This window comes from Mytilus trossulus, chromosome 3 (genome assembly GCF_036588685.1).
Source record: "Mytilus trossulus isolate FHL-02 chromosome 3, PNRI_Mtr1.1.1.hap1, whole genome shotgun sequence".
In the NCBI taxonomy this organism is placed as follows: domain Eukaryota; kingdom Metazoa; phylum Mollusca; class Bivalvia; order Mytilida; family Mytilidae; genus Mytilus; species Mytilus trossulus.
The window spans coordinates 15,122,775-15,150,051 of NC_086375.1; the positions used below are offsets into that span (position 1 = coordinate 15,122,775).

A 27,277-nucleotide genomic window follows, 5' to 3' on the forward strand; every position below is an offset into this window, starting at 1 on the left:
ATAGACTCAGCTCTTTTCAAAGCAGAACCAAATACATATTGTACAATGACAGTTCCCACCATGTACTGGGTTCCCAAGCTGCACATAACTGTATATAAACAAAACATCAAAGTTTCACGAGAACTGCTGAAATGTTTTTTGAGTTATTGTCCGAAAACTGGAAAATACTATCTTTTTAATGAATAAACCCCTAACTGAATAACATAAAAACGAAAATGGATAAAAATCGAAAGGGCGCTTACAACAATAGATATAAACAATTCAGCAGAGTTTTCTGAGAACTGCTAAAAACGTTTTTGTGTTAATATCCGAAAACTAGACAATCCCCCTTTTTAATAAATAAAACCCCTTAACTCAGAAATGTAAAATGTAAAATTTATAAAAATTGAAAGGGAGTTCATGGCAATAGATATAAACAATTCATCAAAATTCCTTGCAAATTTGTGAAAGGATTTTTGAAAAATTATCAGTAAGCTGAAAAAAACCAACCATTTTTATTGAATAAAACCCCATTACTCAGAAACTTAAAATCTAAAATTTAAAAAAACGATAGGGAGCTCACGTCAATAGATAAAAAAGTTTTATGTAAAACGATTAAAGAGTGTTTCAGTTAATGTCCGGCATGTTGACGACGGACGGACACGAGTATACCAAATACATATCTAGATACATAATTCTAAAAATAAATCACAGAAAATGGACTTCATTACAAAGGATTATACCCGTAATAAGAAATACTGGATTTGTCAAGGACCCGACTTATTTGAATATTTCATTTACTGTTATCTGTTTTTGTCCATTTTAATTCCTTGTTATCTGTTATAAGCCAAATCAATTTGCTGTTTTGCTGTTATGTGGACCCCCTTGCCCCCCTCTGTAATGTTGTCACATACAAATGGAAAGTTTGAAGAGTAAACCTGTCGACCAAATGTGTTCAAGAAATGTTAACAAAAGCTGCACACAAACGCAATGCTTTAAGCGCGCAATTTTTATGGTAATGCGCACAAACGTAATGCACAGGATAATAATGAGATATCAATAATTGCTCAACAAACTCTTATAAAATACATCAGATTTTAATCCTGATAGCAGTCAGTTAAGTTTTAAATCACTTTTATTCATCCTTATTGTCCCTCTTCCGCCCAAACTTCCTGCTCTTAGAGGAGACTGATATCGACCTAAAGTATTTAAAAACACAATTCTTTTCAATCAAAAAGACGTCAGTATTATTGCTTTATTTGGTAAGTTTTAAATATCTGTAATAATCGACTCAAATGAAGAAATGACATAGCTATCTTTTTTAAAACGTTTTACATTTTGAACACGGATATAGGTCGATCGATATATTTCCGGGTTTCTATATCTCTTTTTCTGTGAATGAACGTGGATCATCAGTATATCTAATTCCACCAATATATTTTTTCTTAACTTTGCCAGTGGCGAATTTACCTGGGGCACAGGGCACGTCCCCCCCAAGATCTGGTTACCAATTTGTTTGTTAACATAATTTAATACTATTGTATCTTCTTATATAGAGCGGAAATTAATGATTTAATCACAGCTTGATTTTTTAAAAATGGCCGTTAATTAATACCACTGTCCACATGCGTGATTTATGACAACTCATTGGTGGTTGTGAAAATATTGACATCTGCGTGAATTGTCTCTTTGCAAAATACATTTACATGTTGATTTGAACAGTACGAATTTGTATTTGTTTATAATACAAGTGTGGACACATATCATTGTGGATAGTATATTTGGATGTTTGACAGTGTTGGTGACATAGAGAGTTCTCTGGCTTTCCCCCGTGTTATGTTGAGCTGTGGTGCACAGTGACAGCCAACCTGTACCAAACACTTAACATAGCAATGTCTTCTATTTAAATTAAGTTTAAATGTTCAAGACTGTCGTGAAAGAAACAATAATTTAAAATCAGTGCCAACCATTCATAGATCTTATTTCGATAAACAAATGCTATTGATATCAAATTTGCAGATTGACCAAAATACTATGACATTCACTGCTTCGTGTAAATAATTTGTACGTTCCTGTTATTAAATTTTGTGCATTTCAAACTTTCAATTCAGGAATTTCCTTCAACATTTAAAATAACTTCTTTTTAAATATATTTACATTTTAAACAATGAGCCTCAACCTTTAAGGGAACACAGCAAGCTGAGTGATCTCCAGAGCTGCAGAGATTTACGTAAATGAGAAGAAGATTGCATGTATTGCCAAATAATTCCGATTAAAATGTTCGACACTTTTTTTTTCAGATAACAGAAAATAGCTCTAAATATGATGAGGATCTCATAAGGTGCATTTCTGCTTGATGTGATTCTAATGTGCGGCATGGCATCCTAGAACCAGGCTACAAGTATGTTATATTTGTATAATTCGTTTTGTGTTCATTTGAGGTGTTAATTTCTTATTTGGGGTTGTCCTAAACAAATGTAAGGATCTTCCCAGTATCATAAGTAAAAGATTTTATTTAAATGTTTAAAGTGTTTCTATCAAGCTATATTATGTTTTAAGCCAGATATATATGATATGATCTTAACTCCTACAAACTGATACAAATTCTTTTAGATATGGACAGGACTGGCGGTTGAAAGGAATAAAAAATGACACTTACTTACAATACCATTATATATGTTTCAGTCAATGATCATTTAAAGTAAGTCTTTTTCAGGAGAAAACACAGATGTTTAAAAGTGAGTTTTAAAACAACCTAAAATTTGTGCTTTTTATGCCTTATTAATAGGCATTATGTTTTCTGGTCTGTGCGTCTGTTCGTGCGTCCGTCTGTCCGTCCGAGACGTCTTTTAAGTACCTTGGGAATTTGTGTTGGATGTGTATATGAAAGTGGCATATATTTGAATGAATATGAAAGGAATATGACAAAGAAGATAGGAGGAGAACTTCTTCCACCATTGTGAAATATTAATATGCATGTTTATGTACATATACATGTATTTTTTTAGATGGTGTTGATTGTAGTCCTCCTGTTATGTTTCTGAGATTTGACCTTTTAATTTTAAGCTGTACATGACCAATATTTAGTGTCATTACAACCATGACTATAAAGGTTGACCAACTGATCCCCATGCATGGATGAGATATTGTTATTCTGACAATAACACACCAAATACTGTTGAATTACCACTATTACTGGTAACCCTGAAACTGAACTAATCAGATTCAGCATATAAACTTATCTAGATTTTGTTTGTGTCAGAACAAAATGAGATATGCAAATGCTCCTCTAACTGTATTATAGTACACTACATATATACCACGTATCATTGACCTCGCTTAATTGTTCTCTGTTAAACTAACCAACATGTACACAAACAGTACATGCAGTACTCTCCAAAATTTAACATGTCAGACAATTGTTTTTGACCAAAAACTTGTCCATTTCACAAAATATTTGAGCTCAAATATGTCCTCAAATATGTCCTCAATATTTTATGCGTTCAAAGGTTTACGTCATTTAATAATGGGAAAACAGGCACCAGATAAGATAAAATGGATTTGTGTCCATGGGACACAGGTGATAACTCTGTGTGCATATACACTGAGATTATAGCAGAACAATACCCAGGAACGATAAAGTGACACTACCGAATTGTTTGCTTAATCTGAGTTGTGTGGTAATAAGTATTGTTTGTTAGTTTCATAACATTTGTTTGAGGCAAACGAAAGTTAGAGAAAGGAAAAATAAATTCAGCAATTTTTCCATTTATAAAGGGGCATTACTGTAGAATGGAAACAGTGACGCTACCCGAATTCAAATTGGTATCTATATTTTGTATAAATAAACATTATGAATAAGTTTCATATCATTTGTTAGAGAACGGTTACCAATTTTGGGACATACGGACGGATAATGTTTATGTTTAATACCCTTCCTTTATTGCAGTTGTGTAAATAAGTTTCAATACAAAGATTATATGAAGAAAAACGAATTCTTGTTATAAATTTACGATGTGCGATGTACAGTCGCAAATAATTCATGCATATTTAGAGCAAATATTAAAATTGCAATTGATTAAGTTTGTTAAATTTATTGTTTACAAAGTAAATAATTATTTTACACTGATAAACTGCTGATTGCAACATTTTGTATGTATGTGCGTGTCCAAAGTCAGTAACCTGTAAATCATTGGTTGTACGTGTTAAATATTTGTTTTTCGTTCATTTTGAACCGGATTTTTGACGTAAAATCGGTTATTGATTTTAGGATTTACGACATGGGATGGTAGATTGGGGGGGGGGGGGGGGGGGCGTAGCCAAACAGTGTTTTCACATTCACATTAAAACCCTTTCACAAAATGTTTTCAAATTAAGGCATGTTGTGTCCTGCGACTAGATAAAGGTAAAGTTCGATTTTCTAGATTTTAGCTCTTCTCGTTGTTGAGTTATCACCCTTTTTTGTTATCCAAATGTGGTACAAGTATTCATATTTGTGATTGAGTTATTTCTCTTTGTTTAAAAAGGGTTTATTATATACATACATTTTGATTTCACTAAGCCATATGGTTACTGTCTTATCTGAAAATGGTAATAACAGTTACAGATTTATTGACATTTTTCTGTTTTCTAATTGTTGATGATTTAAAGCTATATATAGAAGTTGTATAAAAATAGTTAGAAAAATTTACTGTTCATTATCAGACATTTTGAAGATAACAACAGATAAGTTTTATTTTTCTTTTCCTTGGTGAATTGTTTGAAGAATTTCGTGGTATGTGTGATTGTTTTTCTGTTTAAATTAATTTTCTGTGTGCTATATAAAAAAAAACAATTGTTGTTGTGTGTATTATTTTCTAGCTCACCTGGCCCAAAGGGCCAAGTGAGCTTTTCTCATCACTTGGCGTCCGGCGTCCGTCGTCCGGCGTTAGCTTTTACAAAAATCTTCTCCTCTGAAACTGCTGGGCCAAATCAAACCAAACTTGGCAACAATCATCATTGGGGTATCTAGTTTAAAAAATGTGTGGCGTGACCCGGTCATCCAACCAAGATGGCCGCCACGGCTAAAAATAGAACATAGGGGTAAAATGCAGTTTTTGGCTTATAACTCAAAAACCAAAGCATTTAGAGGAAATCTGACATGGGGTAAAAATGTTTATCAGGTCAAGATCTATCTGCCCTGAAATTTTCAGATGAATCGGTTAACCTGTTGTTGGGTTGCTGCCCCTGAATTGGTAATTTTGAGGAATTTTTGCTGTTTTTGGTTATTATCTTGAATATTATTATAGATAGAGATAAACTGTAAACAGTAATAATGTTCAGCAAAGTTAGATTTACAAATAAGTCAACATGACCGAAATGGTCAGTTGACCCCTTTAGGAGTTATTGCTCTTTATAGTCAATTTTTAACCATTTTTCATAAATCTAAGTAATCTTTTACAAAAATCTTCTCCTCTGAAACTACTGAGCCAAATTAATCCAAACTTGGCCACCATCATCTTTGGGGTATCTAGTTTAAAAAATGTGTGGCGTGACCCGGTCAACCAACCAAGATGGCCGCCACAGCTAAAAATAGAACATAGGGGTAAAATGCAGTTTTTGGCTTATAACTCAAAAACCAAAGCATTTTGAGGAAATTTGACATGGGATAAAAATGTTTATCAGGTCAAAATCTATCTGCCCTGAAATTTTCAGATGAATTGGACAATCGGTTGTTGGCTTGCTGCCCTCCAATTGGTAATTTTTAAAGAAATTTTGCCGTTTTTGGTTATTATCTTGAATACTATTATAGATAGAGATAAACTGTAAACAGCAATAATGTTCAGCAAAGTAAGATCTACAAATAAGTCAACATGACCTAAATGGTCAATTGACCCCTTAAGGAGTTATTGCCCTTTATAGTCAATTTTTAACAATTTTCATTAATTCGGTAAATTTATGAAAATTTTTACCAAATATTTTTCTCTGTTACTAATGGGCAAGGTTCATTATAGATATAATTGTAAGAAGCAAGAACATTCAGTAAAGTAAGAACTTCAAACACATCACCATCACCAAAATACAATTTTGTCATGAATCCATCTGTGTCCTTTGTTTAATATGCACATAGACCAAGGTGAGCGACACAGGCTCTTTAGAGCCTCTAGTTACATTATCCTGTTTGGGGTTCAAAATTTGCAAATTCATTAGATAATAATCTATTTTGATCGGTTAAAAAGATAAGTTAACGTTGAGATAAGTTGCATATCTATATAAGTTTGCTACAAACCAAAGAAAAATATTGAGAGCTATGAACTATATATAGAAAGTTTGATTTCACTAAGTGTTTTAAACAGTTTTAACCTTTTATCTAGGTAACACACACCATCAGTGTATGATTAATCATAAGAGTGACAGATTTATTCAAAAACTTAATTATATTTGATTATAATTTAAAAATACATATAGCATTATATCTACTTTAATAGTCTAGGGCTAAATAATATCTAAATAAGATTTACATTATTTTCCCTTCAACAGAAAAGGTTTAACAAAGAAGTATTTCATCAAAAATTGAATCTTGGGGTTCCTTGATATGCTGATTCTTGCCATGTACTTAAAATTTAAATTTCAAATTTTTCAGTTCTATGACTGATGTACTTAAAATTTAAATTTCAAAATTTTCAGTTCTATGACCTTATTCATTTTGTGTCACAACCCCATACTGTATCAAATATTCAATCAAATTAAATCCAAATTAAGAGCTGTTTTAAGCTTAAATTTTGTGTCCATACTTGCTCAACTGTTCTGGGTTCGACCTCTGCAGAAAAATCCGGTTTGCTGTCTCTCTGAAAGCCTCTTGTTTTTACATGAATTAGACCGTTAGTTTTCTCTTTTAAATTGATTTACATTTGTTGTTGGTGGCCGTACGGTGACCTATAGTTGTTAATTTCTGTGTCATTTGGTCTCTTGTGGAGAGTTCTTTTTATATATACTCACATGGTACCTGGGAATATCAGAGAAAAGATAGCTCCATATAAACGGTTGTTTTATTGTCGTTCTGATACAATGTAAACAAACCCACCAGCACCAGTCAGAACCGAATCACCAACACAGAACGTTCTCTAGCAGGACAACCTTACCCACCGTGTAAACGTTAACCTAGTTATTTCATAGATACAAAGATTTGTGGTTTTGAAATGGATCCTTTGAATATAAACGTATTCGTTAAGGTTATTAATTAAATATCGTAGAAGATCTTTGTATATTTATACTCTTATAATATATATGCACTTTGTGTCTTTTGTCTCACTGTTAGGACAATAAATACACACGATATGACTGTGTGAATAGTCGGGTAAGGTGGGCGTGTTTAACGACTTTGACTGGCTATTAAGCCCCCGCACGGTTGGCTTAGTGCCCTAGGGCATTTGGTGAGTTTTGTAATATTTTGTTGTCGATATCAAAGGTTTTTTTTCTAGTTTCCAAGCAAAAACTTGTGTGAAAGTGTATGAATCTTTCTGAAATTGTACCACAATGTTTCATATCACAAAAGGAAGACTGGGATTGAGTTTGGGATTTTTGTCCTAAACGTTCAGGAATAAGGAGCCAAAAGATGGGCCAACACTATCATTTTGTTCGACCGCAGCAAGTTTTGCAGTCGTATATTTAATATCACGTCGTCGCCATAAGCGTCAGCGTCGACCGAAGACATTTGTTTTCCGGACAATAACTTAAATAGAAATAGATAGAAATCTATGAAATTTAAACACAAGGTTTGGAACCATACAAAGTAGGTTGGGATTGACTTTGGGGGTTATGGTCCCAACAGTTTTGGAATAAGTGGTTAAAAGGAGGCCCAAATAAGCGTTTTTGTAGTTTCCAGACAAAAACTTGTGTGTAAATGTATAAATCTTTTTTTTGAAATTGTACCACAAGGTTCCAGATCACAAAAGGGTCGCTGGGATTGCCCAAAATTTTCAGGAATTAGTGGCCAAAAACAAGCATTTTTTCTAGTTTCCAGACAGTAACTTGTGTTTAAGTGTATGGATATCTCTGAAATTGGACTCCAAGGTACCATATCACAAACACACGGCTGGGATTGAATTTTTGGGTTATTTCCCCAACCTTTTTAGAATCAAGGGACAAAAAGGGACAAAAACATTTTTCTAGTTTCTAAACAACACTTTTGTTTAAGTTTATGGATCTTTCTGAAATTGTACTGCAAGGTACCATAGCACAAAGGGAAAGCTGGGATTCAGTTTGGGGGCAATTACTAAAAGGGGGGTAAATATTTTTTTTTTTTTCAATTTTTTTTTTCTTAAAAATTTTCCATACTTGCATTGATTATTTCTGATTTATATATAAAAGCAAAAAATACTTATATGGCAGGAGATACACACCAAACGTGATGTCAAACTTATTATATGAAGTATTGTGCAATAGCAGGAAATCTTCAATTATTTAGTATTGCGCTTTATAGATATAGGCAGATGTGGTATGAATGCCAATGAGACAACTCTCCATCCAAGTAATAATTCATAAAAGTAAACCAGTGTAGGTCAAGGTACAACACTCAACACGGAACCTTGGTTATAGCACAGTATTGCTCAATAGCAAGAAATCTTTCAATTTCATAGTACTAGTATTGCACAATAGCAAAAAAATCATCTTCAATTACACAGTATTGCGCAATAACATTGTATTGGGCAGTATCACAATATTGCACAATATCAAGAAATCTTCAACCCATTTAAACTTTTTAAGAATTTTCACAACTTTCATTTTGTGTCGGAAACCTATCTTATGTCAAAACTTTTATCAAAATCCAAATTCAGACAGTATCAAGCTTGAATATTGTGTCCAAACTTGCCCCCACTGTTCAGGGTTCGACCTCTGCGGCAGTCTCACTAATTAGCCACAAGAAGATATTTAGCGACAAGAAGCGGTAAGAAGAATAATTTAGCGACAAGAAGACTATTTAGCGTATAAAAAACTCTAAACATGCATTTTACCGTAGTTTTTTTTATTTTTAACCATGGCAGCCATATTTTTTTAGGGTCAATTGAAAATTTTGGTCACATTAAATGTGTTGAAGATCTTACTTCACTGAACTTTTTTGCTGATTGCAGTTAATATTTATCTTCAATAATATTCAAGATAATAACCAAAAACTGATAAATTTCCTTTGAATTACCAATTTTGTGGCAGCTACCCAACAATTTGTTGTTCTGTTCGTCTTAAAATTTCAGGGCTGATACATCTTGACTTATTGCACATTTTCACCCCTGCCTATCAGATTTGCCTCCGATGGTTTAGTTCTTGAGATATATTCCGAAAACTGCATTTGACCTTCTATTTTCTATTTTTAGCTTTGGCGCCCATATTTGTTTATAGATCACAACGTCGGATATAATTCATATACTAAATACCCTAAGGAACATCCCGTTTAAGTTTGAAGGCATTTAGCACAGTAGTGTCAGAGGAGAATATTCTTGAAATAGTTTACGCCGACGACGACGACGAACGCCAAGTGATGACATAAGCTCACATGAGCTAACAAATCTCCGTGCTTTTATTTACACTTTAATACTGTTATACAATTTTTTTTAAAACTTTTAACAGATGATTGGTGTTGGCAGAGACAAAACATGAGTTCGTGACTGAATACGTTAACTTTGTACCTGATTGTTACATAGAGGCTCATGATCATGGCTTCGATTTCACAACTTTCAGAAGAAGAGAGAAATTTCACCCGATTTTTCCTGCTCAACTTTAAAGTATCACCAGTCATTACAAGGAGATACTTTGATGGAATATTTCCACCAGCATACTTAGATCAAACTATTAATAGAAATATGTCTGCCATTCTCAGTTTAAACAAATCAAAACGGATCAATGCTGTCCAACTAGATTTACTAAGGGGTGTTCCAGGAACGGTATGGCCATCCTATTTTCCTCCAATGCCTGTTGGAACAAATGGTAAATACATATAATAAATAATAGAGTCTATAGTTTTACTTGTGTATTCAGTCTGTTTGCAGATACGTGTAAATTTGATCTAGGCACAAATGAAATCATTACCTGTCAATTAGCCACCGTCAGAAAAGGCAAAATCGGCACCTATAGTCGATTCGTTACCTGAAGAAAAAGGTCAAATCGGTTTCTTGTCAATTGGCCTCCTACAGAAAAGTTCAAATCGGCACTTAGTCGATTTGTCACCTAAATAGACTTTTCAATTAGCCACCTATAAAAAAAGGTGAATTCGACCTTTTCGATTCGTACACGAAGGAGAGAGTAAAATCGGCTTATGATTAATTAGCCACCAATAGAAATCGTCACCAAGTCATTGAATATTATACTAAAATATCAACTAATGCACATTCAACATCCAAAGGATTTAATGAAAAGACGCCATAAACAGTCAGGGAAAACATGACTTTGTGCAATTCCAATATATTTTAGTAGGTATCGACTGATTGTAGAGACCTGAATTTGCATATGTATATAACATTGATATTGAGTGTAATTTTAATTTACTGATAACTCTTTTTTTTTAATTTACTTTCAAATAAATTGAGAATGGAAATGGGGAATGTGTCAAAGAGACAAGAGACAACAACCCGACCATAGAAGAACAGACAACAGCAGAAGGTCACCAACAGGTCCTCAATGCAGCCAAAAATACCCGCACCCGGAGGCGTCCTTCAGCTGACCCCTAAACAATATATATACAAATATATACACAAGGAAAAAAGTATTGCAACATCAAATTGAAATTGAAATAAAAAAAAACAGTCTTTATTTTTTTGTGATATAATTTGATAAAATAGAACTCGTTAAACATTATTTCAGTATCACTCGAGTGTAATCAATAAATATCGACTCGATAAGTTTTTATCTACACATGCAGCTACTGTATCCGTAAACAGCAAAACAAATGTTTTTATCCTCATTGTTTTCAACACTTTAAATAACCAAGCTTTTAAAGTTATGTGATTGACACCTTGTAATGGGTCCTCGACAACTCTTAACTGCAGCAAAATGGCAGATTATTAGCACGAGAGAAGCAGATATGTCGCTGTCACAAATGCACGTATTGTTGGTCATACCCATTTCACTATAAGTCATTTTGAGAGAAAAAAAAACAGGCAATAAACGATGTTAAAGACCTTCAGAGATAAAGAAGACCTCCTGTACCATTTGCTTAGTAAAATCAAGCATAATCAAGGTTGTTCAGAAGGAAACCCATTGCATACAATACAATCATAAAAAGATAGTAGTGGCTATACAGGAGCATTTTAACAAGAACTGTTCGAGATCGACTCCTCGCTACTGGTTATCGTGTGATAAGATCATTTTGAAGACCTTTGCTTACGAACAGACACACAGTTTCCCGTATCAAATATAGTAAAGTACTTATTCTTTGGCGTATAACGATCAACCATGATGTGAACAGTTATCTGAAGATTAATTTTGAAATGTCTGACATTGTAAAGTTCGACTACAGTAAAAGTTGTAAATTGCATTTTTATGTGCAAAAAACACTTCATTTTGTTATTAAAAAGTAAAATCACAAAAATACTGAACTCAGAGGAAAATCAATTTGGAAAGTCCATAATCACATGGCAAAATCAAAAAACAAAACGCATCAAAAACGAATGGACAAGAACTGTCATATTCCTGACTTGGTACAGGCATTTTCAAATGTAGAAAATGGTGGATTAAACCTGGTTCTATAGCGCTAACCCTCTCACTTTAATAACAGTCTCATCAAATTCCGCTACATTTACATGATGCGTTAAATAAACAGTCACAATTAATGAAATAGTCAAAATATGGGTACATCAGTCATCATCGTATAACAATTTTAAAAGGAACAATTTAACAGGACACAAAAACATCTACTATCTACGAACACATGGATACACCATTGGGTCGATGCCACTGCTGGTGGACGTTTCGTCCCCGAGGGTATCACCAGCCCAGTAGTCAACACTTCGGTGTTGACATGAATATCAATAATGTGGTCATTTTTATAAATTTCCTGTTTACCAAACTTTGAATTTTTGAAAAACTAAGGATTTTCTTATCCCAGGCATAGATTAACTTAGCCGTATTTGGCACAACTTTTTGGAATTTTGGATCCTCAATGCTCTTCAACTTTCTACTTGTTTTTGGCTTTATAAATATTTTGATATGAGCGTCACTGATGAGTCTTATGTAGACGAAACGCGCGTCTGGCGTAGTAAATTGTAATCCTGGTACCTTTGATAACTATATATAACCATAAATTTTGTTTCAATAATATTATCCAAATATTTTATTATATTTCATCCAAAAAAAGAGGCTGATTTTTCAAGTTTTAAAATATCAAGGTGTTGCAATACTTTTTTCCATGTGTATATATTGAAAGGCATTACAATACGCACATTAATTATGTCCGAAGGTGTAACCAAAGAAAATAAACAAAATGACATTAATACATAAATAAGAACAGACTTCTAGCAGTTAACTGACATGCCAGCTCCAGACTTCAATTAAACTGATTTAAAGATTATGTCTTCATTATAAAAATATCAGGTACAATCCTTCCCGTTAGGGGTTTAGTATCATACAATCATAACATATATGAGAAGAACATAACCCGTGTCATGCCAACAACTGGTTTTAAAATGAATGTATATAGATTCTAGTAGCTGACTTTGTTTTTCATCCTTCTTACATGTAAATTTTTTCCTTTTTTGTCTTTGTATATTTTTAACCTATACTGTTTATCTATTCTTGATTATGTATCTATGACGTGGGTTGGTACTTGTACATTCTGCCATTGTGATATTGTGTTATGGTCAGTTTTGTTTTCTTGTCTTTCAGGTTTAGTTATGTATTCTGTCTTTATGCAATTTTATGTCGAAACAGTGGGGTTTTGTTTCAAAGTGATGAAGATCATATCTCAATGTTGATTTTTTTTTACATTTGTACCTATTATGTCTTTTCATTTTGCTTACATATTATTGTCAATATAATGCAATTTTATGCGACTGTAATACGAGTGAAAGGTTGAAATAGCTGTAAAACAATGTTTAATCCTCCTTATTCTACATTTGTTGGACCAAGTCAGGAACACGATAGTTGCTTTCCATTCGTTACACGTGTTTGAACTGTAAAGGATTTTCCGTTTGATTTTCCTAGGAGAACATCTATAATATGACAAGTTTATATCACTTGATATGATACCTTTGGGAGAAGCTCTTTTTTGATAAAGAGCTAATCAGAATTGTCTGAAAACGACACAAGGTTGTTACTACCTTAAAGTGTTATACATTGTCAAACGGTGAAAAGCTGTATTTTTTTTTTTGCAAAGATTGAAAACAGCACAGCTGTTAAATATTCCAGAACATTCACTCTCCATTGATTTGTTCCAGCTACCTCTTCCAAGGACTTTGATCTGACAATGATGATATGTCTGCTGCGTAATCTAGGAGGTCTTATAACACCCTCTAATGGATGGGACCAACTTCCGCTTCAGAATGATACGTTACCGGGAGCGGACTTGGCTACACTGAAGTGGTACAGAAATCAGATGGCTCATGCGACAGTTACTTCTATTGATAATAATGCATTCACAGACGAATGGACTCGAGTGAAAAAGGTATGTTATAAAAACTAAACAAAATTTGGTTGCTTTTTTTTTTTTAGAGATTTTCGTCTTCGTAATACTCACATAAAATTAAAAAATGGGTTTTAGAATATATATATTATGTACTTAGATGGCCGATATTAATAAATACAAAAGATTTCCTATCTGTTGTTTTTTTCAAGTTATAAAGTGGTTTGTGTCGCAATATCAATCTATTGTAAGTTAATATACTATGATGTTATGGGAGCGAATAGATAAGATACATCATTATTTTACTGGATAAAATTGAGAATGGAAATGGGGAATGTGTCGAAGAGACAACAACCCGACCATAAAAAAAACAGCAGCAGAAGGTCATCAACAGGTCTTCTTCAATGTAGCGAGAAATTCCCGCATCCGGAGGCGTCCTTCAGCTGGCCCCTAAACAAATATATACTAGTTCAGTGATGATGAACGCCATACTAATTTCCAAATTGTACACAAGAAACTGAAATTAAAATAATACAAAACTAACAAAGGCTAGAGGCTCCTGACTTGGGACAGGCGCAAAAATGCGGCAGGGTTAAACATGTTTGTGAGATCTCAACCCTCCCCCTATACCTCTAGCCAATGTAGAAAAGTAAACGCATAACACTACGCACATTAAAATTCAGTTCAAGAGAAGTCTGAGTCTGATGTCAGAAGATGTAACCAAAGAAAATAAACAAAATGACAATAATACATACATAACAACAGACTCTTATCGGGGCCTTTTTATAGCTGACTATATACGGTATGTGCTTTGCTCATTGTTGAAGGCCGTACGGTGACCTATAATTTTTAATGTTTGTTTCATTTTGGTCTTTTGTGGATAGTTGTCTCATTGGCAATCATACCACATCTTCTTTTTTATATACTGGCAGTTAACTGACATGCCAGCTCCAGACTTCAATTAAACTGACTGAAAGATTTTGATTTCATTATATGAACACCAAGCACAATCCATCCCGTTAGGGGTTTAGTATCATACCATCATTACATATATGAGAAGAACATAACCCGTATCAGGAGAACATAGATTATTTGTACATATAACAAGCATACACTTTCCATTTTTAGCTCACCTGGCCCGAAGGGCCAAGTGAGCTTTTCTCATCACTTGGCGTCCGGCGTCCGGCGTCGTCCGTCGTCGTCCGTCGTCCTGCGTCCGTCGTCGTTAACTTTTACAAAAATCTTCTCCTCTGAAACTGCTGGGCCAAATTTATCCAAACCTGGCCATAATCTTCATTAGGGTATCTAGTTTAAAAATTGTGTGGCGTGACCCCGCCAACCAACCAAGATGGCTGCCACGGCTAAAAATAGAACATAGGGGTAAAATGCAGTTTTTGGCTTATAACTCAAAAATCAAAGCATTTAGACCAAATCTGACGAGGTAAAAATGTTCATCAGGTCAAGATCTATCTGCCCTGAAATTTTCAGATGAATCAGACAACCCGTTGTTGGGTTGCTGCCCCTAAATTGGTAATTTTAAGGAAATTTTGTTGTTTTTGGTTATTATCTTGAATATTATTATAGATAGAGATAAACTGTAAACAGCAATAATGTTCAGCAAAGTAAGAGCTACAAATACGTTAACATGACCGAAATGGTCAAATGATCCCTATAGGAGTTATTGCCCTTTATAGTCAATTTTTAACCATTTTTTGTAGATCTTAGTAATCTTTTACAAAAATCTTCTCCTCTGAAACTGCTAGGCCAAATTAATCCAAACTTGGCCATAATCATCATTGGGGTATCTAGTTTAAAAATTGTGTGGTGTGACCCCGCCAACCAACCAAGATGGCCGCCACGGCTAAAAATAGAACATAGGGGTAAAATGCAGTTTTTGGCTTATAACTCAAAAACCAAAGCAATTAAAGCAAATCTGACATGAAGTAAAACTGTTTATTAAGTAAAAATATATCTGCCCTGAAATTTTCAGATGAATCAGACAACCTGTTGTTGGGTTGCTGCCCCTGAACTGGTAATTTTAAGGAAATTTGCTGTTTTAGGTTATTATCTTGAATATTATTATAGATAGAGATAAACTTTAAAAAACAATAAATGTTGGCAAAGTAAAATCTATAAATAAGTCAACATGACCGAAATTGCTAGTTGACCCCTTTAAGAGTTAAAACCCTTTATAGTCAAGTTTTAACCATTTTTTCGTAAATCTTAGTAATCTTTTACAAAAATCTTCTCTGAAACTACTGGGCCAAGTTAATTATAGATAGAGATAATTGTAAGCAGCTAGAATGTTCAGTAAAGTAAGATGAACAAACACATCACCATCACCAAAACACAATTTTGTCATGAATCCATCTACGTCCTTTGTTTAATATTCACAAAAACCAAGGTGAGCGACACAGGCTCTTTAGAGCCTCTAGTTTTTATACCCCAACTTTAAATTCAGATAGATATTTATTGAAACAGAAGATTATCTCGTGGAAAGATATAATGTCTATTATTTTGCCCTTTGATCACAATTTGTACTTAAAAACAACTATAAAATTAAAGACAACTGTTAAAGGCAACATATAACAAGAAGACAGATCTAAAAAAAAATAAAGAAGACAAAACAACAAAAAATGTCACTCTACTACTTACAGTTCATCCCCTAAAGGACAGGGTTTATTCATTATTTGCGTCCTGAAAAAAGTACATGGTAAATAGTGAAATACTGTAATCAGGTGAAACGTATCAGTTGTACAAGAAAAATGTTGTAGTCAGGGTTAATATACATTCATAAAAGAGGGACGAAAGATACCAAAGGGACAGTCAAACTCATAAATCTAAAACAAACTGACAACGCTAGGGCTAAAAATGAAAATGACAAACAGACACACAATAGTACACATGACACAACATAGAAAACTAAAGAATAAAAAACACGAACCCCACCAAAAACGAGGGGTGATCTAAGGTGCTCCTGCAGGGTAAGCAGATCTTGCTCCACATGTGGCACCCGTCGTGTTGCTTTTGTGATAACAAATCCGGTAAATAGTATAATTTGGTAGGTCACATTCATGAAAGGGAAGAGGATTGTTGTTACGACGTTAAGAACATATCCGATATCATTTGTGAAACAGTTATTCCATAACGGTCAACCAACTCGTGATGGCGTCCGTAAAATTTACGAAGGAATGATTTCAACTTCACCATTCGTAACTGTTGGAGATGGTACCTTGTTATTGTACTGGTGAGCGACACAGACTTTTTGATTTACGGGAAACCATTCTATTTCGATGCGAAATAAAGCTTGGTGATACATGTAAACGTGACATAAAAGAGGGACGAAAGATACCAAAGGGACAGTTAAACTCATAAATATAAAACAAACTGACAACGCCCTGGCTAAAACAGACACACAATAGTATACATGACGCAACATAGAAAACTAAAGAATAAACAACCCCATCAAAAACTAGGGGTGATCTCAGATGCTCCGGAAGGGTAAGCAGATCCTGCTCCACATGCGGCACCCGTCGTGTTACATAAGATATTAAAATTATGAAGATTTTCCTTATAAACACGACAACCTAGAGAGGATCGAATAATACAATAGCTGAGTATGCCTAATGTCTTGTCATATTCAAAAATATATGTGATAAAATGTTTATGTTATATGTTCCTTCAGAAATTCGTTCTGAATCAGTTACTTGTATATTCTTATTTAGGCATTGACATCTTTAAATAAAGGTCAAATACCACATGAGATCACTGAAATCTTACATTATGATCTTGATGGAGAAAAGGCAAAAATATTGGCCATCGCAGAACTAAGGCAACTTACCAAAGAGTACGAAAAGGAAAAGGAACAGATAGAAAGTGATTTCTCGTATTACAGAGAAGGAAATCTTCCAAAAAAATTTGCAGGTTTGTTTACATTCATTCGATAGGACCGTGAAGCAAATCTTATCGAGAAGACGCATGCAAAACTAAACAATAATCTTCTTTCTTTTATTATAAGGTCACATGTTGTGAAATTTATAGTGGTGGTCAATTACAAAAAAAATGTAGTTAAAGAAGAGTGCAAACGCTGAAATGTCTCGCCTTCTTTACTAATCATTGATGTTATGTTGATAGTGATAAATATAAAGCTTTACTACAACAATTACATCAACTTAACAGGATCCAAGAAAATGAGGTCACTGTAATCTAAACCAAACAAGTAATACATATACACCTTTCAATCATTCAATTCACTTTATATAGTTGACCAATTACTTATTGTTTCTTAGAAATTAACCAAGAAACTAAATATAGACCAATGCACCGCGAAAATGTGGTAAATTTCAGATGAACTATTCCAGGCGACATGTACGCTAACAATGCTTCCATACACCAAATAAAGTTGACCTTTGGGTTATAGTTTATGATCAAAACACAAAAACTTATATTTTATTATTGAGCAATAAACTGGGAAAATGAGGTCGAGGTCAGATAAAACCTGCGAGACTGACATGTACATCTTAAAATATTTCTGTACACTAAATATTGTTGACATATTGCATAAAGAATTAGAAAAGAAAAAAAGACTAAAACTCTAAAACTTAACTTTAACCTTTGAACCATGAATATGAGGTCCAGGTCGATGACACCTGTCAGTTGGACACGTACACGTTACAGTCCTGTCATACACAGAATATGCAACCATTATCATATTGCTTTAAGTAATTGACATGTGGACTTGACCACCAAAAATTAACCTTTTTCACTGATCAAGGTGAAAATGTTACGACGGACACGAGGACCTTGCAATGTGTACTGTCGTTAATTCAAGGGAAGTGTCCGTTCTTATTCTGTTGTTTACATATTGTTATGTACTATTATATTATTTATTTGTGTATTTCTTTATCCTGAGTGTTCTTGCTGTGTATTCCTGTTACGTAATATTGTCATTTGAGCGTTTTTTTTAACATTGACATATAAACAGGAGGTTTTGCTAACCAGAAAACCATTTTTTTTTAAATGTCCTGTATCAAGTTAGGATTAGGCCGTTGTTATCATATGGTCAGTATATGATCATATGTATGTTGGTGTTTGTTTTTATGGCAGTTAGTGTTTCTGCTGTTTCATTGCTTTACCTCTGACAGTTGATTTAATTGCCTTGATTTTTGTTTGTTTCCCGGATTATTTTTCGCTTAATTAATTTAAAAAAATTAAACAGTAGTATAGTATTGCCTTATTCAAGATATAACCATATTTTAATTTACCACTACCACAATGTCCACAAAACCTTAAATATCAATAGAACATAATACTTATAGTATCTTAAGTAATGTACAGGCAGAACTTCGATTTCAATGGTCATTAACAATGGGAAAAGATGACAAAATATACGTGAAAAGTATAGCGCTTCATGTTTATAACTTCAGATTTTTTTGGTATAATTAGAAATGCTATTATTTATCATTGAACAGTTTAGATTTTGGTATTTAAACCTCATAAACCTCAATGTTCTTCAACTTTACCGGATTTGTAATAACACGAGCAACACGACGGGTGCCACATGTGGAGCAGGATCTTCTTACCCTTCTGGAGCACATAAAATCACCCCTAGTTTTTGGTGGGGTTCGTGTTGTTTCTAGTTTTCTATGTTGTGTCATGTATACTATTGTTTGTCTGTTTGTCTTTTTTCATTTTTGGCAATGGCGTTGTCAGTTTATTTTCGATTTATGAGTTTGACTGTCCCTCTGGTATATTTCGTCCCTCCTTTTCGTACTTTACTTGCATTTTTAACTTTTTGATTCGAGCGTCACTGATGAGTCATTTGTAAACGGCTCGCGTGTCTGGTGCAAATACAATATTCAATCCTGGTTTCTATGCTGAGTTCATTAACAACCACAGGGTCAATGGCACTGCTGGTGGAGTTTTCATTCCCCGATGGTATCACCAGCCCAGTAGTCAGCATTTTGTTGTTATTGTAACATTTTAGTTTTATGGTATTTTTCCAATTTTCTGTCTTTTTAATGCATACACAAACGTTCACAAAAGTAATTTTGTGTGGTTACTATGCAACATTATGGTTCTTCGGGTTCACTTGAAATAAAACGTAGTGTTTAACCATTTTTTTAATGAAACAGATGGCTCGTCCAAGAGAAGATACATTTAAGTTTGATATTTATGTGAAGTACATGATATCTGTCACTAGCCAATCGACTTTTCGACTTTACACAAAATGTTTCCATTTAAAAAGAATATTTATGGAATGATAAGGCAGTTTTTCAAAGAAAAGGCACAACCCAACACTGGTCATACCGTAAGATGAAGGATGTTGAGATTTATTGATCATCTACGATTAACAAATAACGAAGTCCACCAAATACTGTTGGTGGTCACAGGTAATTCGCAATGTTAAGACTTTCCTTCTCCACATGGCATCCGTCTTGTTGCTCATGTTAGTACAAACTAGTTAATAAATCGTATTCGGAAGTTCACAGTCGAGGAAAATGTCACATTAGTATTGTGCGTATATACTCATTCGTAAGTTCTGTTCCATATATCACTACAATTTTAACTGCTTATACTCATTATGAATCTTTACAGATGCGAATGAGAATTTTGTCAAAACATGGATTGCAGATGACGAAATATTTTATGAAACGAAGGGAACAAAACTTGTTTATGATGAAATAAAGGATTGTAATTGTATTTTGGTGACATCTCATTCAGGATTAGGAAAAACAGCAACCATCCGACATATCGCATTAAAACTTAAACTGGAGAGATATGAAATAGTTGCAGTAGAGTCCCCAGATGATATAATCAAATACAAAACAAATAAGAAACAAGTGTTTCTTATTGATGACGTCCTTGGTAAATATGATTTAAGTCCGACCCTGTTGGAAGAATGGGAAAGAAAAAACGAAAAGCTAAAAAGCTGCTTGGAGACTGAATTTGGTTCAACCAAAATATTGTGTACACTTATATTACAAATAGCTCTCCATAAAAGATTTAAAAATGCATCGACAATTTTAAACAAAGTTGTCCTCAATCTAGAGCACGAATCTAATATTCTTTCAAAAGAGGAAAAACAGAAAATATTGATGAAACACCTTGGGAGAAGTAACTTTGAAAATGAAATTAAAACAGAGGAGATTGAGAAAATGTGTGAAAATAAATATGCGTTCCCTCTTCTTTGCAAATTAGTTTCAAATTCTAAGGAAAGATTCAAACAAAGAGTTGCATTCTTTAGGAAACCATTATCACTGTTCAGTGAGGAACTTGATAAAATGAGTATTGAAAATAAGAAGCTTTATTGCATTTTAGTGATATGCATGTTGTATAATGGTTCATTTAGTAGACGCATATTTGACCTTTACTCGAAAAAATGTGATAAGAAAATAAACAGAATAATGCAAACTTGCAGACTTGAAAGCAACATGTCTAAAAAAGAACTTGAAGATAGCGCTTGTTCTGCTGTAGGTTCTTATTTCATTAGGGACCGTTACAATTTCAGGTTTATTCACGATGCTCTAGAAGAAACTGTCGGTTGCCATTTCTTTACATTTGACCCCGCAGTAATGTTATCAGAATGTGATATATCGTTTATTACACATCGGATAAGAGTTCGTCCTAATGAAAACAGTCCTGAAATTGTTGGTGAAAATATTGTGACTATTTCGGAAGATGAATTGAATGAGAACCATCTTGATCCGTTATTTAATAGATTGAGTGATGAATTATCAAATGGAAGATTTTCTTCTTTGTTAATGAGCGACCTTTTTAAAAACAGAAACTTCGTCCGTTTATTTGGAACCTCTTTTGATAATAAACATTGCACACTGAAATCAAAATATACTTTATTAATGAAGAATAGTTCCGAGATCAGTCGTTCTTTTTATAAAAAAACCTTAGATATTTTATCCAATGATAACAAAGATAACAAAGATGCCATTAGTCGAGTTATAATGGCAATATATGGCAGACGAACCCTTATGTATTGGATTATAGCCTACAGTTGCCATGAATTCTTTCAGTATATATGGAACAAGATGACAAAAATAGAGCGTAAATGGGTTCTTGGTAGAGATTATTTTAACCAAGACTTAGTTAAGTCCTTTTTTCCTCTTGCTGTTCTGAGTGGTAGCTTTGATATAGTAAACGAATTAATTTGTTCTGGTGCAGATGTTAACTGCTTTTCCGAATTTGGGGAAACCCCTTTATATATAGCAGTTAAGTCCGGTTGTTGTAAAATGATGCGCTTACTGATGGAAAATGGGGCACACGTAAACTTAAGAAGATGGTTTACAATGAATATACCAATTTTGGCCGCTTCAAATAAACCCGAATTAACCAGTTTGATCCTGGAATATGACTTGAACCAGACAGAGCTTCATAAAGCAGTCCGACGTGACGACTTAGAAAGTTTGAGATCAAAACTTCGGTCAGAAGATATTGATTGGAAAACAAAAAGCGGATGGACAGTCCTACATTACGCTGTACTGTTAAATAATTTACAAGCTGTAGAGGTTTTATTCCATGAAGAATTGGTTCAAAACCATTATTCATATTTTGACTTTAAGCAAGTTCACAGAGTAAAAGTAAGTACCGCTGACAATAACGGACTTACTGCTGTCCATCTAGCAGTTATAAACAATAATATCGATATATTATCTATTCTGCTACGTAATAAAGCTGAAGTAATAATTCGTGATGATTTCGATAGAACACCTTTACATTACACAACGAGTGGAATTGCAACAAGAATGTTGGTAACCCACAGCACTCGGAAACAGTGTTTAGAGAATACTCGACTCCTAGAGAAGGGAAAAAAGTATAATAAAACATCGATGTCAGCTTTCAGGACCACGTGTTTTAATATCACGCTACAAACTGCTTTGAGGAATATGTGTCGTGACTTTGTAAACATGCCAGACAAAGAGGGTAATACAGCCTTACATTCTGTTATAAAGAGTAACATTTTAAAAGAGGAAAGTCATAGCTGTATAGACACTTTGTTTGAGAATGGGGCTAATCCTTTTTTAGTTAATAACGATGTCATTTCATCATATGGGTTAATTCAAAGTAGTTTTGATACAGTTAGATATATAAGCTATAAACAATCCATCGAGAGGTATCATAAAGTATTTGCATTAGTCTTGTTCTTCCTAATTTTACTGACTTTGGGCGTAGCAGTATACATATGGATTTCCTCATTAATCATTAAGGAATTTCAAAATGAATGTTTTATCGTTGGACAAGTTTCCGAATCTGATAATATAACATTGTTACAGCTGTCGAGAGGCATATATGTCATTTTAATCACTATACCTTTTTTGTTAGCACTGAGTTCCTCAGTTTTCTTTTGGTGTGTGTTTTTAATTTTGGAATTAATACTATTAATAATATGTGATTCTTTCATTATACTTGGTATATTTGTATACGTTCCATTCGAGTACGAACTTGTGTTCAAAACGATTCTCGCTGTAATGCTATGGAAATTGATAATGCACTATACAATAGTAGATCATCTTAAAACGTTCGTCACGGTGACTCTCAAAGCACTTTCACTCTTTATAGCAATACGTTTTGTTTTTCAATACGGGTCAAATTTCAATATCACGAACAATTTTAATACACTTGACAGAACAGCTTTAAATTGTTCAAAACTCACTAGTAGTTTTGCAAATATCTCATGTACAAGTTTAGCCAATACTTTAACTTATAAAAAAGACCCAAATAGCACAAATTATGATGGAACACTTGCAATGGATTCAAGAATTATAGACTGGTCAAAAATAGGCCACATATCTTTATTTTGTATGTTTTTTTGGTTAAATGCAGTTTGTTACTTTTGTTTTGTACACTGTATATTGATCATATTTATTTTCAGATTTGGTAAAATTCCCTTTTCATCTAAGCTTACATATAGATTTTTTTTCAATTTGTCAATTTATTTGTATTGGTATACAATCATGTTTCCGTTCGAGGTGATATTGTAGCACACGAAAAGGTCAATTTCACAAGGAAGTAGTGTACAAAATGACACTCAAAAAGTCAAATTTGTAAAACAGTGACTTTTAGTAGTTTTATGCTATATTTTAATTTTTTTTATTTCAATTTCATTCCAAATTTTGGGATTTACTCGAAAGAAACGTGACTATTTGAGGTCACGACACCGGAATCATTGTGATGATTAAAAATTGATCGAAAAACACTGACTTACTTCATTCTCAGGGAAGATTAGTTATATAGCTAACTGTGTAACCCTCTTAAAATAAAGTATTGTTGTTGTTGTTGTTTTTCGTGAAATAATTCAAGCCGCAATCAATTATTAAACATGTTGTTTTCCATCTTTTTACATCACTTGGTCAATACCTTTGCTGGTGGACTATCAGTCCCCGAGGGTATCATCAGCTCAGTGTTCAGTGCTTTGGTACTGACATGATTTCACAAACTGTACTCAAATTGTCCGTTTATAAATTTTGAAGTTATTATGAAACTAAGGTTTTAACTCCATGAGGCAAATTTGGCTTTAAATGAATTTGGCTATTTACTTTAGGTATTTTTGACATGTAGCTCTTCAGCAATTTTCGGTACTTAAACATCTTCGGATTTCAAATTTTGGCTTTGAGCGTTCCTGATGAATGTAATCCAGGAAAGCGCTTCAGACGCAATAAATTATTAAACATGTTGTTTTTCTCTTCTTTTTTTTTTAGATTTTAGTCAAAATAAATTTGAGAAAAAAACATGTTTGTTAATTGATGTCGTTCATCCTGTTATTAATATCTGAAATGTATTGTTGTTATTCTTAATTAGCGTAATGTTTGCTAGTTATATAGCGATTAAGATTATAACAAACATTTGAGTGCCGTTGACATATTTGCTTGTTTATATAGTGATTTAGATTATAACATAAAGTTGACTGCTGGTGATATATTTGCCTGTTTATATACTTTACTTTATTGAAAAGCACTTTACGCCCATAGTGGCCAATGGCTTAAAACATTATACATTATCTGATATACAGTAAGTTTACATATAAACAATGAAAATAAACAATGTCGATACTTTCTTCTATAATCCTTGCATTGCTGTTGTTGACATATTTGCTAGTTTTAATGGTGATTAAGATTATAACACACTATTGACTGCTTTTGACATATTTTCTTGTTTTTATAATGATTAAGATGAAAACACAATGTTGGCTGCTGTCTTCATCTTTGTTGACATATTTGCTTGTTTTTATTGTGATTAAATTTTAACACAATGTTGACTGCTGTGCCCCTATTTTGACATTTTTAGCTCACCTGGCCCGAAGGGCCAAGTGAGCTTTTCTCATCACTTGGCGTCCGTCGTCCGTCGTCGTCGTTAACTTTTACAAAAATCTTCTCCTCCAAAACTACTGGGCCAAATTAAATCAAACTTGTACACAATAATCATTAGGGTATCTTGTTTAAAAAATGTGTGGCGTGACCCGTGAAACCAACCAAGATGGCCGCCATGGCTAAAAATAGAACATAGGGGTAAAATGCAGTTTTTGGCTTATAACTCAAAAACCAAAGCATTTAGAGCAAATCTGACATCGGGTTAAATTGTTAATCAGGTCAAGATCTATCTGCCCTGAAATTTTCAGATGAATCGGACAACCCATTGTTGGGTTGCTAACCCTGAATTGGTAATTTTAGGGAAATTTTGTCCGTTTTCGCTTATTATCTTGACTATTATTATACATAGAGATAAACTGTAAACAGCAATAATGTTCAGCAAAGTAAGATCTACAAGTAAGTCAACATAATCAAAATGGTCAGTTGACCCTTTAGGAGTTATTGCCCTTTATAGTTAATTTTTAACCTTTTTTCGTTAATCTTAGTAATCTTTTACAAAAATCTTCTCCTCTGAAACTACCAAGCCAAATTAATCCAAACTTGACCACAATCATCTTCGGGGTATCTAGTTTAAAAAATGTGTGGCGTGACCCGGCCAACCAACCAAGATGGCTGCCATGGCTAAAAATAGAACATAAGGGTAAAATGCAGTTTTTGGCTTATTACTAAAAAATCAAAGCATAAAGAGCAAATCTCAAAAGGTTTAAATGTTTATCAGATCAAGATCTATCTGCCCTGAAATTTTCAGATGAATCAGACAACCCATTGTTGGGTTGCTGCCCCTGAATTGGTAATTTTAGGGAAATTTTGCTGTTTTTGGTTATTATCTTGAATATTATTTTAGATAGAGATAAACTGTAAACAGCAATAATGTTCAGTAAAGTAAGATCTACAAATAAGTCAACATGACCAAAATGGTCAGTTGACCCCTTTAGGAGTTATTGCCCTTTATAGTCAATTTTTAACAATTTTCATGAAATTTGTAAATTTTAACTAACATTTTCCACTGAAACTACTGGGCCAAGTTCAATATAGATAGAAATAATTGTAAGCAGCAAGAATGTTCAGTAAAATCAGATGTACAAACACTTCACCATCACAAAAACACAATTTTGTCATGAATCCATCTGCGTCCTTTGTTTAATATTCACATAGACCAAGGTGAGCGACACAGGCTCTTTAGAGCCTCTAGTTAACTATCATGTCTGTTTCATATTGTTCACACATCGTTTTTAATATAACGGAAATAGTTTAGTTTAAATTTATTTATTCATAGTGGATTGGGAAACAAGTTTTGCAACTTATATTAATCCCTTTCCACTTTGCGGGTGCGAGTGCTGCCTTGTAGAGGCATAAGCCTACTCTTTTTAGTCTACAAGGGTGTCTTTAACGTGCAAGAGATATGGCTCTCTCATAACACGGGTCAGCCATTTATCGTCCCCTTCCGACGGACTATCATCGTTTCCTCAAGACCATACTCGCAAATGGTGTCAAGGGAGAGCCGAAAATTGAGTTCCTGAAATTTTCATCCCAAACGGGAATCGAACCATGAACCTTTGTGCTAGTAGTCCGATGCACTTACCACTACACCACGGAATTGTATGCACCTGTCATTCAAGTAAGAGGTTCAGCTTGCTATCAAACCAGGTTAATCCACAATTTTCCTCAAAAGAAAATGACTGTACCAAGTCAGTATCATCATGACGAAAAAAATGTCAAAGAAGAAGATGTTTTCAATTATGCAATAAAGATCAAAGGAAAAGAAATAAGTTCATTACGTAATGTATTTTTCACGGATTTTAATTTTCGCTAAATCTAAAATTTATCTCGATTGGTAAAAAGTTTAAGAGAGCCCGGCATGGAGAAATTTGAGGATTAAAATCATACAAGGATCTAATCTAAACCAAATTATCGAAGCAAAAACTTACTATTTTCAGGTAATATTCTAAAATGAAAATCAGACCCATGTTATAAAAAAGAAGGAATAAAATAAGGAAAAACCCAAAAAATAAAAAAATCAATTCACCTGTAAGGATTACAAATTCGTGCTCCGAAAGTGCACACATATTCTTCCTCAAACAAACAACAATCGAATAAACTAAATACCTGTACGGATTTGGTATCTGAGAAAGATGCAGTCGATGATTACTTTTCTTTAAAGTTTTTCAAGTTGTATAAACAAATTTAAAGCTGATAAAATGCATATCGTGACTGAGATGGAGAGTTGTCTTATTAGCACTCATACCATATCTTCTTATATTTATATAAAATTTTGTCAAAATATGTACGGACTCGTCCCTCTGATTTGTCCGAATTCATTTCTAACTGG

General features: G+C 33.7%; 1 protein-coding gene across 1 annotated transcript; it reads left to right on the plus strand.

Moving 5' to 3' along the window:
* The first annotated feature begins 9,580 nt into the window (after positions 1-9,580).
* LOC134710231 (uncharacterized) lies at positions 9,581-23,860 on the plus strand. Its single transcript, XM_063570498.1, has 4 exons — positions 9,581-9,939; positions 13,383-13,609; positions 17,293-17,491; positions 20,165-23,860. Exons 1-4 carry the CDS (start codon positions 9,663-9,665, stop codon positions 23,560-23,562), a joined length of 4,101 nt encoding a protein of 1,366 aa, XP_063426568.1. The 5' UTR covers positions 9,581-9,662; the 3' UTR covers positions 23,563-23,860.
* The last annotated feature ends 3,417 nt before the right edge of the window (positions 23,861-27,277 follow it).

What these genes read in the sequence shown, in the direction of transcription:
- LOC134710231 (XM_063570498.1), top strand. Translation starts at nt 9,663, where the DNA reads ATGATCATGGCTTCGATTTCACAACTTTCAGAAGAAGAGAGAAATTTC. An exon ending in AATGCCTGTTGGAACAAATG is followed by an intron (nt 9,940 to 13,382) that starts GTAAATACATAT and finishes GATTTGTTCCAG; the next exon opens with CTACCTCTTCCAAGGACTTT. An exon ending in TCTTCCAAAAAAATTTGCAG is followed by an intron (nt 17,492 to 20,164) that starts GTTTGTTTACAT and finishes GAATCTTTACAG; the next exon opens with ATGCGAATGAGAATTTTGTC.